The 12,392-nt window shown below is 56.0% G+C and overlaps 1 protein-coding gene and 1 long non-coding RNA gene across 2 annotated transcripts in view; one reads left to right on the forward strand and one right to left on the reverse strand.

The window, feature by feature from the left end:
• WNT3A (Wnt family member 3A) overlaps positions 1 to 3,068 on the forward strand; it is a 47,879-nt gene extending 44,811 nt beyond the window's left edge. The window contains exon 4 of the mRNA XM_066352840.1: positions 1,183 to 3,068. Within this exon, the coding sequence (XP_066208937.1) occupies positions 1,183 to 1,662 (480 nt within the window). The 3' untranslated portion in view covers positions 1,663 to 3,068. The remainder of the gene's footprint in view (positions 1 to 1,182) is intronic.
• LOC136383237 (uncharacterized) lies at positions 250 to 1,621 on the reverse strand. The gene is made up of 3 exons (XR_010747380.1): positions 1,491 to 1,621; positions 745 to 846; positions 250 to 427 (listed from the first exon to the last, which is right to left on the reverse strand). It is a non-coding gene; the product is annotated as an uncharacterized lncRNA (long non-coding RNA).
• Positions 3,069 to 12,392: the final 9,324 nt, after the last annotated feature.

The raw sequence follows: 12,392 nt of genomic DNA on the forward strand, positions 1-12,392 counted from the left end.
AAAGAAGATGAAGATTAGACAGAAATGGACTGGTGTAGGGGGCAACTCATAGACATCTGGGGAAAGGGCCTGTATGAGAGGGAGATGGGGTGAGGGCAGGGTCTGGATGCAGAGCCCACCTGAAGCTTTAGCCCAGCACCATCCAATAGGTGTGCAATGGGAGCCATGTATGTGTAAATTTTTCTAGGAGCCACATTTTAAAAGAAAACAGTTCACATTCGTTTTAATACTAAATTTTATTTAACCCACTATACCCAACATGTTGTCATTTCAGTAATACAATCAATATTAAAATTAGACATAAGATATTTTACATCTTCTTGTAGGCAGTCTGGTGACTTACAGCAACCCAGTGTATGATCTGCACTCACAGCACCTCTCAGTTTAGACCAGTGACATCTCAGGGACTCGAGGGTGATGGTGCCCACTACAATGGACAAGGCAACATTAGGTCAGATTAAGTCACCCACCCTCACCTCTTCCCCCAAAGGGAGAAAGGAAGAGAACCTGGGGTTCCCTGCTCCCCACAGAGAAACATACACATAGTCCTCAGTCAGGCTCTGATGTCCACCCTCAGGTGCCTCAAGGCCCCTATAGCTTTGTCCCCTACACTGCCTTGCTCCTTCTCTTCCCACTCCTCTACTATCCAAGAATCCAGTTTCCTGGGCCCTGCAGGTGCCCAATGGAAACCACCCTCATTACCCACACTCAGGTAGCCCCCAACTTTGCCACCAGCCCACATACACCTTTGGGCCCCGGGCTTGGGTTCTCCAGGTCAGAATTAACACATTCCTCCTTTATGTCCGCACTTTTATCATCACATTACAGCCTGGGCCTTCTCTCACCCTGTCATAGATGCGGAAGAATTAGACTCAGCCTAGGAGAGAACGGGGAGGCTCCCATGCCCTGTCATCCGCCCCTTGCGGGGAGCTCGGGTTGGCCAGGGGAGGCACACGTAAGGGAATGGCACGCGGGCCCACAGATAGGGCACTTGCTCCTCCTGGGAGCCACCCCTCCCCACTCCCTGCCCCAGGTGCTTTCTGAAGCAGGTAGGTGGGCTGGGTTTGCCCGGTGAGCCTTCGGGAGGCTCCAGGCAAGGAGCAACCTCCTGGGAGACTGTCCGGCGCAGACGAACCGGGGCTGAGCACGCGCCCTGGCGCCCTGACGCCCGCGCTCCTCCAGGCCATCGCCAATCACATGCACCTTAAGTGCAAGTGCCACGGGCTGTCCGGCAGCTGCGAGGTGAAGACCTGCTGGTGGTCGCAGCCCGACTTCCGCGCCATCGGGGACTTCCTTAAGGACAAGTACGACAGCGCCTCGGAAATGATGGTGGAGAAGCACCGCGAGTCGCGCGGCTGGGTGGAGACGCTGCGACCACGCTACACTTACTTCAAGGAGCCCACGGAGCGCGACCTTGTCTACTACGAGGCCTCGCCCAACTTCTGCGAGCCCAACCCCGAGACCGGCTCCTTTGGCACGCGCGACCGCACCTGCAACGTGAGCTCGCCGGGCATCGACGGCTGCGACCTGCTGTGCTGTGGGCGCGGCCACAACGCACGGGCGGAGCGGCGAAGAGAGAAGTGCCTCTGCGTTTTCCACTGGTGCTGTTACGTGAGCTGCCAAGAGTGCGCGCGCGTCTACGACGTGCACACCTGCAAGTAGCCGCGTGCCTGGCTCGGGGGCGGGGCTCCTCCCGGGGCGGGCGGGGTCCTCTAGGAGAGGGCAAGAATGCGGCTCCCGAGTGGGGTGGGGTTTTTCCGGACAGGTTTGGAGCTCCTCCCTGGATGGGGCGGGGCTCGGGGTGAGGCTTTTGGGTGGGGGCGGGGCTCCCTCGCTGGGGTAGTCAGCCCCGCCACCTTCTCCAAGTCAGCCCGTGTGTAAGCTTCCATCCACTCCACCTCCTCTGTATAGAGCCCCTCTTCTGCAGAATAGCGACCGAGGCCCCAGTCCTCCATCTTTTTCTCTGAACTTTGGTGACCAGGGGCCCTCCAAGTTTGGCTCCAGCGCCCGGAGGCCTATGGCACCCCTCCCTCAGCCCTGCATCTGTCAACGTTTCCAACTAAGAACTCTATGGATAGATACCACGCCTTGCAGAGCCCCAAGAACCAGCTGAGCCTGGAGGAAAGAGGGGCCTGTTGGCAGAGGCGACCAGGAGGCTGGGCCCTGAAACCTGGCTCTGCCCGCGCTGTCATGTGCAGGGCATCAGACACCCAGGGGCTTTTCCCATTGATTGTTCCTGCTGTCACGCAGGTCCTGGCTAGGCCTACTCTTGGCCTAGTCAGCTGCGCCCTCTGCTTTGCAGCTGATGGAATATCCCATTGTGGAAAGGGAGGTTCCACCTCCTTTCCTCAGGTCTCTCTCACTTGCCATTCACAAGAGAGGAGCATAGCCTCCTGTCTCAGCCCCACCTTGCCTCCCTTTTGGCCTCAGTACCTCCCCCACCTTCCTTATTCACAGCCCAGACCCCAAATCTGCCCAGGGCTGCCAGCCTGCACAACCCCAGCTCCATCATCCTGTCTTGGAGGCTCATTTAGAGTAGGCTTGGGTTGTATAGGAGGTTTTGGTAGGAGGAGCCACACCTGTGCTGCAGAGGACCCACATTCCCCAGTGGGATGGTCATCCCTTTCAGCCCTGCTGCCTAGGACCTCCTGATGCATCTATGGTGTGCTGTACTTGCCACACTGGCCACTGTCCTGGAGCATCTGGCTGGCCACTCAGGCTCCCTCACCTTCTGACCCATCCACCTAGCCCAGGAAGGACAGGCCTCTGGACCCCTCAGCAGTGTCCACCCCAGGCCTCTCCTCATGAAGACTGCCACTGTGAAATGTCCCTCAGTCCAACCTCCAGGCAGGGAGAGGAGACCAGCCAGACAGGGATGACCTGCATGCCTCCCAGGATGAGACCTGCCTTGCCTTGAATTTTGCATTTTGGGTTTTAATTTTATTTTTGTTGCTGCTACATCCACCATACACTGGAGCTAGACAAACAGATGTGTTATTTTTTCTCTTTTCTTTCTGTGAAAGAAATTATTTTAGTCATAGCTTGTGAGTTTCAAACAATGGGGAAGTAAAAGACAAACAAAAAGCAGAAGCAATCACACGTTGTGGATTGTGCTGGATTTCTGGTGGTGAGTTGGCAAGGCGTGGAGGTTGGATGGGTGGTGACCTCTGAGACACGACACACCCATGGGCCAGGGGAGGAGGCCATGGGCACGTACCACAGAGAATTCTGGGGCCTTAGAGGTGGCCCTCCAGAGGCCAGAATTTTAGAAGGAGGAATAGGGACCGCCACAAGAAAAGGAGGACACACAGTGACGCTGAGGTCTGGGACAGGGGAACTAGACCCAGGCAGAAGGCTCTAGTGGGGTGCAGGGAGAAGAAGGAAGCCTGCTTGCTGCAGAGGTGGTACAATGCCTTGAGTAGGGCAGAAGCCCCACTAAAGTCAGTGGAGCAATGGAACATCAACCAAGTCAGCCTGAAGCCACTTCCTCAAATGTCCATTATACTCAGTGCTGGCTATGTGGCCATAACCCCAGGATTTGGGGATGTGGCCCCTGTGTGGGGCCCCCATTGTAGCCCACCACAGGGCACTCCAGGAGCCCAGCCTGTCTGGGAGGCAAGACACGTTCCCTCAACCAGAGTTTCATCCAACTAAGGCCTGGAAGTTGCCTATGTTCACCCTCACTGGGCCTATCCAGGTGGGAAGGGGAGAGGACTTTCCCAAAGCCACATCTTTGCTTCTTCAAGCTGGGTGCATGGTCCCTGCACCTATCTCTGCCCTTCCAAAGCCCCTGCTACTACCTCTTGAGCTCTGTTCTAATATCCAGCCATAATCAAAGGGAGGGAGAAAGCTGGGGAATGGGAATTGCCCCCCCATCAGGCTGGGACAGGTAGAGGGTGAGGGGCATAAAGAGGAAGCTGAAGGCAAGAGGCCCAGTCCCTACATTCTCAAAGCTCAGGCCCTATATAGGCAATTTACTGGAAGGAAGGGAGGTAAGGGGCAGGAGGAAGCCTTGTAAGGAACCCCGTGCCCACAAAGGGCGTAGACAAGGAGCCCAATACAGGCATTTGTGGGGTTAGGAGGGAGGTGGGGTCAGCGTAGCATTGGGAAGCAGGGTCTGCCCATGCCACTCACCACCACTCAGCTTTTTCCAAGGGGAGCTCAGATGTTAAGGTTGCCTGGCCTCTGCTCGGGGACATGTACCCCCACTGACCCTACTTAGCCCTTCATTCAGCTTCGCCACCTACTGCCTCTGCCACAGCTCTTAACACAGACACCAACCTGGCTCCTACCAGGACTTCACACCTGCTCTAAGTCAGCTCTATGCCCAGTACACACACTTGACCAGGGCTCACTTGGTCATAACACTCCTGCCACTGAAATACCACTGAGGGCCCAGGAAGCAAGGGCCCCCTCTGCTGACAGAGAGCAACTGCTAACTCCACAGACGAGTGTGCAGATGCAGGGCAGGGAGTCCTGGGCTGCAGTGTGCAGACTCAGGGTACAGGCAGAGATATCCACTTCTCACCAAGCCCTATGCTGAAGGTTGTGGGAAGGTGTAAGGAGATGCTTTAAAGGATGGAGTGGGGTCCCATCAGAGTTGAGGGAGGCAAAGGGAAGCCTGGTGGTGGGACATCATGACCTTGATCATCAAAATAGGGCCTGGGTAGCACCTCTCTGGCCTGCCCCACTATTTCTTATGGCCACAGTGTTCTTACTGAAGGCTCCAAGCCACTGAAGACAGACCTAGATGGGGCCCAGTAGGGCAAAAAGGGGACAGGCCCAGGATCCAGACTCTCAGCATCCCTTCCCAGCCCTCATGAGCTGGCAACCCAATGTTCCGCCCCAACCCCATGGCCTCAGTGGCTCAGGGCTGCTGATCCCCCAGTAAACCTACTCCAGGCTGGATCACTGCTCTGGGGCCACAGATGACCAGAGATTCCCAGCTGGGGCTATAAGAGGTCAGCCAGGGCCAGATGGTCCACAAGCAGATGTTCTATAAAAAGGGAACCAGTGATTAAGTGCTCAGGGCAGGAGATTGGAGCCTTGGTGGCAATCTCACTGGGATGAGTCACCTAGGGGAACCCTGGCTCTCACTGCCCACCAGGCCATCATGGGTAACAGAGCTGATCAGACACTGTGCACAGGAGTCAGACCTTGGAGGTGGGGGTAATGGGTGCTCCCTAGAGCCACCCGTGGGTGTGTCCAGAGTGCAGACAGCACAGATGTGCAGCGCTTGAGTCAGGGGCTGGGCAGGAGCCACCCTAATTGACACTTGCTGAGAACGAGGGGCCAGGGACTCCACAAATGAAAGGGCCAGAGAGATGAGCTGGGCATGGGTGGGACTGGCCTGTGAAGGGAGACAAGATGGGATCACCCTGGGGTCATGCAGAGATGGATTCTGCCTGTCTTGTCCCCCACTTCTGAGTCACAGGACTGCAAACCATCAGCATCCACGCTCTGTCTAGGCAGGACCCAGAGAGGGGGTGGCACTGACCTGAGGATACAGCATGGGGACCCACTCTGGCCTCTGGGTTCTGGACCCTGAGGCCCCACTTCAGGCCAGGGAGCAGAACTAATGCGGAGATGGTCTCAACTCTCCACAAGGTGAGGCACCATGACAGTGCTGACTTAGGAGGCATGCCCACCATTCCCGCCAGCATGGCTCCAGGGTGGAGAGAGGCAGAACTCCACTAGAAAAGGTCCAGGATGGGGCACCCAGGCCCATGCAGCCACAGGACACACAGACACTGAAAGGGCTGGGAGGTGCTTGTGTGAGTAAGGAGGGGAAACCCTCAGCTATCTGTTGGCTTGGAGAAAGCCCCATCCCTCTGCCAGCCTAAGTTTCCCTCTAGTGCAAGAAAAAGTGGGATGAGTGGTTGTCTCCCCAGGGCCTTCCTGTTCCTGCCTTTTGTTGTAAAATATTCCATCCAGAGCCATCACTGGAACCCAGCTGGCTACCCTCTCACCTGCCAAGATCTATCTGCATGTCCCTATGCACCCCCAGCCCAGCCCCCAGCTCACTCCTTAACCCCCACTCAAAGGGAAGGCAGAGCCCCAGGCAGCCTGGTGGCCTCTGAAGACACCTTTCCAGGGAGTTTATAGCCCGTCCGGCCCGCCCTGGGAGGGAGGAAATGGGCCTGGTGGGCCTGTTCACAGGTAGTTGAGACAGGAGAGGAATAACCATATTAAAGGCCCAGAGGTGGTAGGCTCCCACCCTGCCCCAGGGCCTCCTGACCCCGCCCCTGCAAATCTCACACTTTCTAAACAGCAGCTTTGAAGTCCCGCAGCGGTGTGGCCGGCCCCTCCTCTGGCCTTCGCTTTCTTGGTCCTGGACCCTCAGTTTCCTCCCTTCAGGGACACTCGGAACAACCCCCAAATCCTCCCCAGGGCTGGGAACCAAGGGAAGCTTGTGGAGGACTAAGGACCCTACCCCAGTATCTGCCCCAAATGTTGAAGGGTTCTGCCCCCAAAGCAGAGCCTGGATGGGTGGGCCAGTGTCAAGACCCTGCTGGACTGAACTTTGCCCCTGCCCTGGGGTCTGGTATGTGGAACATGGCCCTCCCCTGAGATCTGGAGGACACAGCCTGGCCCTGAGCTCTGGTCTGGGCACACAGCCTATCTTGGGGTCTGGCCTAATGACCTGGGGTGGCCACACTCCCTTGGCTCTCCCCTACAATGGACTTCCTGGCCCTGGCCCATAGCCCTCCTGTCTGTCATCCATTTCCCTGATGGAACCCTGTCTCCCTTCATGAAACTCTGTGATTGGGATACCCAAAGACAGGGCATTCTGAGGTTTTGGTCTGGAGCCGGCAGCTTCTTTTCCAACAGTCCCTTGGCCTCCTGGTCTTAGTAGAAACTAAACCCTTCACCTGCCCACACTGCCCTCCACCCTGCATAGCTCAGTGCTGCCTGGAGTCCAACCTCAGTCTGGAGGGTGCACAACCTCCAAGGGCACCACCCAGGGCTCTCAGGAGAATAGGATAGCATCCCTCTGTACCCCGGTGCTGCCACCCTGCTATACACAGGTACCAGCGAGTAACCTGAAGCCTGATGGATAAGACTACTACTCCTCTCCAGGGTGTGAGTTCATAAAGGTGAGGCCACTCCTATTTCCTCCCTCCCTGTCCCTTTATAAAGTAGGGCAACTGGAAGCAGCTAACAGATGACACTCCCACCCATCCCACCCTTCACTCCCCCAGGTGGGCTTGAGCCTGGAAAGCTGGACAACTGACCTCCTTATTGGGTCACCTGGGAGGGCTTCCAGGAGGTGAGCACAGCAGTGCTGTTTCTCTGGCTCCAACATCCTCAGTACAGGCCCTTTAGGCCTCTTATACTTTTCAGGGCCAGCCAGGGTAGCCAGGGCACCATGGAAGCCCTGGGGAGGGTCCCAGCCTGGGGGCCGTCACTGCCCAGCCTGGCAGTTGGGACAGTAGCTAGTCAGAAGGTGATAATTGATATTTAGCTCTAGGCTGGCTCCTCTGCTCATGTCTCTCTCTCTCTCTCTTTTTATTTGAGTCCTTGGAGTGAACAGTAAACAGTCATTTGGCTCTCAGGCCCTGCAAATTGGTGTTTATGATGTGAAGACCAGGACCCGTCCACCCAAGCACGGCTGCCTGGGAGGGACAGCACACCCTCCCACCCATGGAGGCCCATTTCGGGGGGGGGGGCTTTCTCCACTCTGAAGAGCGGGGTGGCTGAAGGAGGAGGCCATCTTGCTCCCTTTAGCCCAGTCTGAAGAAAGGGGCCAGATGGGTCATTGGATTGGCATTGGCCAGAATCCTGCTGGCCAAGTGCTTATGTGGTTAGAGGTGGCACTGCAGTTAATCAGAGGGCTTCTAGGAAGAGGTGAGGCTTCCATGGCAGAGAGGCCCCTGCAAAGGGAGTTCAGAAAGCTCACCGGAGCCTTCACCTCCCTCCCTGGCATGCTCTGCTTCCAACCACAGCCTCTGTCACCTCCCCCAACCTGCTCCAAGTCCTGATGGCAGATGTCAGGACTCTGCACACACTCCTCCCTACCCCAGCAGCCATCTACAGACCTGAAGACAGGAATGTTAGAGGGTGAATAGTGGAATTCCAGGCACAGGCAGACAGCAGTGGGGAGAAAGGGACTTCCCTACCTGTCTATCCCTTGCTTGACAATGGCCCCATGGAGAGGCAGGCCAGCAGGCCCATGCACAACCCCAAGCAGCCCCTTAGCTCCCTCTGCTGCTTACAGTCCAGTGGGTTCATCCTCCCTACCTCACCTGGCAAGGCTCAGCCCACCAGCTCAAAGCATTCAGAGAGGCAAGACTAGGAACCCAGGGCAAGGCTGTTTGGAGGGAACTCCGTAGATTGATTATATGTGCTTCTTCCCACATGTGCTTTCAGAAACTTTTTTTTTTTTGTATTTTTCTGCACCAGGGAGCAGGGTGGGGGGGTAGAGAAGCAAATGGGCGCTTCTCCTATGTGCCCTGGCCGGGAATCAAACCCGGGTCCCCCGCACGCCAGGCCGACGCTCTACCGCTGAGCCAACCGGGCCTAACCACATGTGCTTTCAGTATCCAGATCTGAGCTAGAACCTCAGGAACTGAGATCATGGGTTGCACAGCCCTGAGCCAGTCCCTTTTCTGCTGAAGAATCTTCCATGGCTCCGCAGTGCTCACAGATGGAGTTGAAGTGCCTCAGCCTGTGTCCCACACCCTGATCTCACTCTGAGCTGAAGGGGGTCCTCTATGCATAGATAGAGAAACTGACCTTCACCAGGGCATGACTTGCACAAGGGCACTTGGCAAGCTCACATCACACATTCATATCCTACCCGCAGTTCACTCTTGCCTTCTATCATCCTCCCTCCATCCCACCAGCCACAGCTTTCTTACCACCATGCTGCCATAACCCTCAGAGTCTCCTGAATCAGCTCAGGGGCCCACACAGGCACTAGGGCTACAGAGTATAAGGAGGTGTGTGTGTGTGTGTGTGTGTGTGTGTGTGTGTGTGTTTGCATGCACATGATAGGGGGAGGGGCTCTGGTGCCAAGCCTCCTACCCGGCTCATCTGCAGGGGCCAGCCTAAAATAAAAGACCATTTCAAAGAAACAGATTCAGTTATCAAAAGCTATAAAACTATTGTGGCATGTGACTCCAGCAGTTGCAGGTTTCTGTTGCCTTTATGGAGGCAAGGATACTGAGATGTACCAAATGTGATTACAACTTTCCAGACCGCACACCTCCAGTGCATCCAGCTGTGTCCTATTGCACCCCCTTAAGGCCAAGAAACATGGAAGTGCTGTGCAGAAAGTGGGCACAGGGTGCAGGACAGTCATGGATGTCAGCCTTAGTTATCAGCACTGGAGGTGACAAGGCCAGAGGACAACCTCATAATTTCAGCTGAGCAGGGAGCAAAAATAATATCTTATGGTTCCTGCAACAGACGTGACATGACAGAAAAATGTCTGACATTTCTGTTGCTGACATCATACATCCTGTGTACCATAGTGTTTGGGAATGTTGCCTACATTCCAAATGGGAGGAAATGCTCAATGTCAACTACAAGGTCCTCCTAAAAGCAAAGCTGTTTTCAGCAACCCTGGGTAAGCCCTGCTGAGCAGGCCACCCCAAAGTCACCTTACCTGCTGTCTACCTAGGTATGGGAGGAGCCTGAGACTCAGACTCAGGCAGGAAACACCCTTGCCCTGTGAACTAGCCTTCCAGGAACAGCCAGTGTCTGGAAGAGCCCAGCCAAGCTACCCCAAAGAGCATCACAGGTGGAGGGAACAGAACCCTCAGGGAAAGATCCTGATCTGTCTCAGGAACAGGAAGGAGCTCCATGAGCTAAGCCAGGGTCAGGGGGTCATAACAGGGATGCAGGGAAAGGAGGGACTGGCATAAAAATGGGGAAACTGAGACAGGTGACATTTAGAGGGCCCTGAGGTGAGAGAGGCCTGTCATCTACATGAAACTAGGCTGTGGCCTGCATTCTGCCCTCAGCTGCTGTGTGGCTACAGGTGGCCTGCAGGTTTTCAAGATTTCTGCATGAGAGTAATGGAGTCAAGACCTGGTTGGCTCCAGAACCCAACCCAGGCCCGGTGGAGGAAATGAGCTGCCCTGGGGTGAAGCAGGGAATTTAGTGTGGGTATGGAGGCTGTGCAGGCCCCCTTATGGCCATAATTCCTGCAGCCTGCAACTATGAGGGGCTTGCAAAAGGGTAGGCTCTGGGGATGGACCTGGAAGAGAATAAGAAAGTAGGGTACAGCAGAAAGAAGAGTGGGGGCCCTCTCCCCACCCATCCCAGTTTGGACAGAAACCAGTCTCGAGTCTGCTCTGGGCTCAGGGGGTCCATAGAGGTCAGCCCAATAGGGCCAGAAGTATATGGCAAAGCACAGGGAGCCAGAGCCACCTTTCTCTTCACCATCCAGGGAAAGTTTTAAGAGGATAATGTGCAACTAGGTGCTGAATGTTGAGTGTGTTAACTAAGCAGTGAGCTCCCTGTCACTGGAGGAGTCCAAGGCAATATTGCAGCCTGCAGAAACACCGACACTTCAGTGTTCTGTGAGGCTTGGTGGGGCAGAAGAGCAAAGGTGTGGTAACAGGCATGCTGTGAAGCTGGATCTCTAAGGGCTCAACCCTAGCTGTGTGACCTTGGATGAGCTCGTAACCCCTCTGAGCCCTTACCATAGCCGGTTAACATTACTCACTTCACAGGTGCTGCACACAGGTGCAGAGCTGACTGCCAACTTGGGTCCTGGAGAGTATGAACATTTCCTACTCCCCCTCCTGCCCCTTTGCTCCAGCTGTCCTGTTCTTGCAGCCACCATCCTTGGGGGGGGGGGTGCTTACTGTTCAACATACCTGTATATAACTTAGTCCTTGGCCTAGGGACCCCTAGATGGGAAGAGTTCAACCCCAGGTCCCCATCTCCTGTGTGGTCAAGATGGAGTGAGGATCTGGGCACTGGAGTGTTCAGTCTGACAGTGGAGGAATCCAGGCTGGTGGCCATCGAGCCAGTTTGCCTCAACCCTTCCTGTCCAAAGTTGGGCAGGCTCCCCACTCAATGAGTGGTTCTGGCTCAAAAGGTAACCTCAGGAAAACAGCAAGGCCTCAGTTCCCAGGAAACTGCCTGGCACTTCCTACCTCCCTGACAGATCTGTTTGGGTCATGGCTGGAACCTCCATATCTGTAATGGCCTGAAGATGCCTCCTTTTCCCAATGGAGGGGGGCAAACTAGGACGCCCCTGCTGTCCCCCTCCCCCATCAGGATGGTAAATTCCTTAACCTTCCAGCAGGTACACAGGAAGCCATCTTGTTCTTTTTTAAACTGTGTATCTGTCACATGCTCCTTCCTGCCTATATATTTCACAATTAAAAAAACAATTTAAAGACTGCTTCTAAGTACACATGGGTGAGCACTTGCAGACAACTGGCCACGAGTCAGTTCTCCAAGGCTGGGAGCCAGCACCATCGGAAGGTTTTGTGCTCCTCCCTGGAGATACAGACCCCTGAGGCACTTTGCCTGAGCAATTCTGGAGTGTTTATGACACTGGGGTTCAGAGTCGAGGTCTGGAACACATAGGTGGCAAAGTCTCAGAGGGCTGGGGTTCGCCAGGGGGACCAGCGTTCCTGGCTCACAGGGCGAAAATCCCAGCCTCTCAGAAGAGGTTATCGGTGTTTGGGGCTGACTGGGAGGTCGGGCGGCCACTAGAGGCTGGTGAGGTCCCAGCCGCTCCAGTTCAGTGAGGGGGATCTGCCCAAAGGGAGCAGGTAGTGAGAGAGCTGCAGGAGACCCCGCCCCGCCTGCCGCACCCCCCCCCCCAACCAGGGACACCTCAGGCCTTCCTCTACCAAGCAGGCCCCTGGGCCAAGGCCTAGGTAATGCCTCTGCTTTGCACCCTACACAAAGGCACGAGGCTGAAGAGCACCCCACCCCCACCAGTCTCAATGCTTTTTGATTGGGGGCCCCACGCAGCAACACGAGGGGAGTTGGGAGAAGCCCAGGTAGCAGAAGTGGAGGACTCAAGTCGGCAGCCGTAAGGTTCCTAGTGAGAGCCACAGTCTGGCCTCGAGCCTGGAGAACGCGGAGAGGGCTGCGACGGCCAGCCCAGAGAGGCTTCCTGGAGGAGGGAGCCCACTCTTGTCAGCGGGAATGTAGCTAAACGGCCTCCCCCTGGAGGCAGCGCTGCCCCCCCCCCCCCCCAACACCTGCCCGGCCCCTACTACTGACATTTTTTTATTTAATCTGCGGCCAGCTTCCCAGTAGCAGCTCCTCAGGCGCAGACGGGATTGCGTGGGTCGCAGCGAGCGTCTCCAAAGGGCGGACGACCCGGAAACCCTTCCCGCGATAGCCGCCTGCTGGTGGCAACGATTTCCACAATACCGGCGGCCAGGCCGTCCGCGGGGACCTCCTGACCGGCAATG

This window comes from Saccopteryx leptura, chromosome 1 (genome assembly GCF_036850995.1).
Source record: "Saccopteryx leptura isolate mSacLep1 chromosome 1, mSacLep1_pri_phased_curated, whole genome shotgun sequence".
In the NCBI taxonomy this organism is placed as follows: domain Eukaryota; kingdom Metazoa; phylum Chordata; class Mammalia; order Chiroptera; family Emballonuridae; genus Saccopteryx; species Saccopteryx leptura.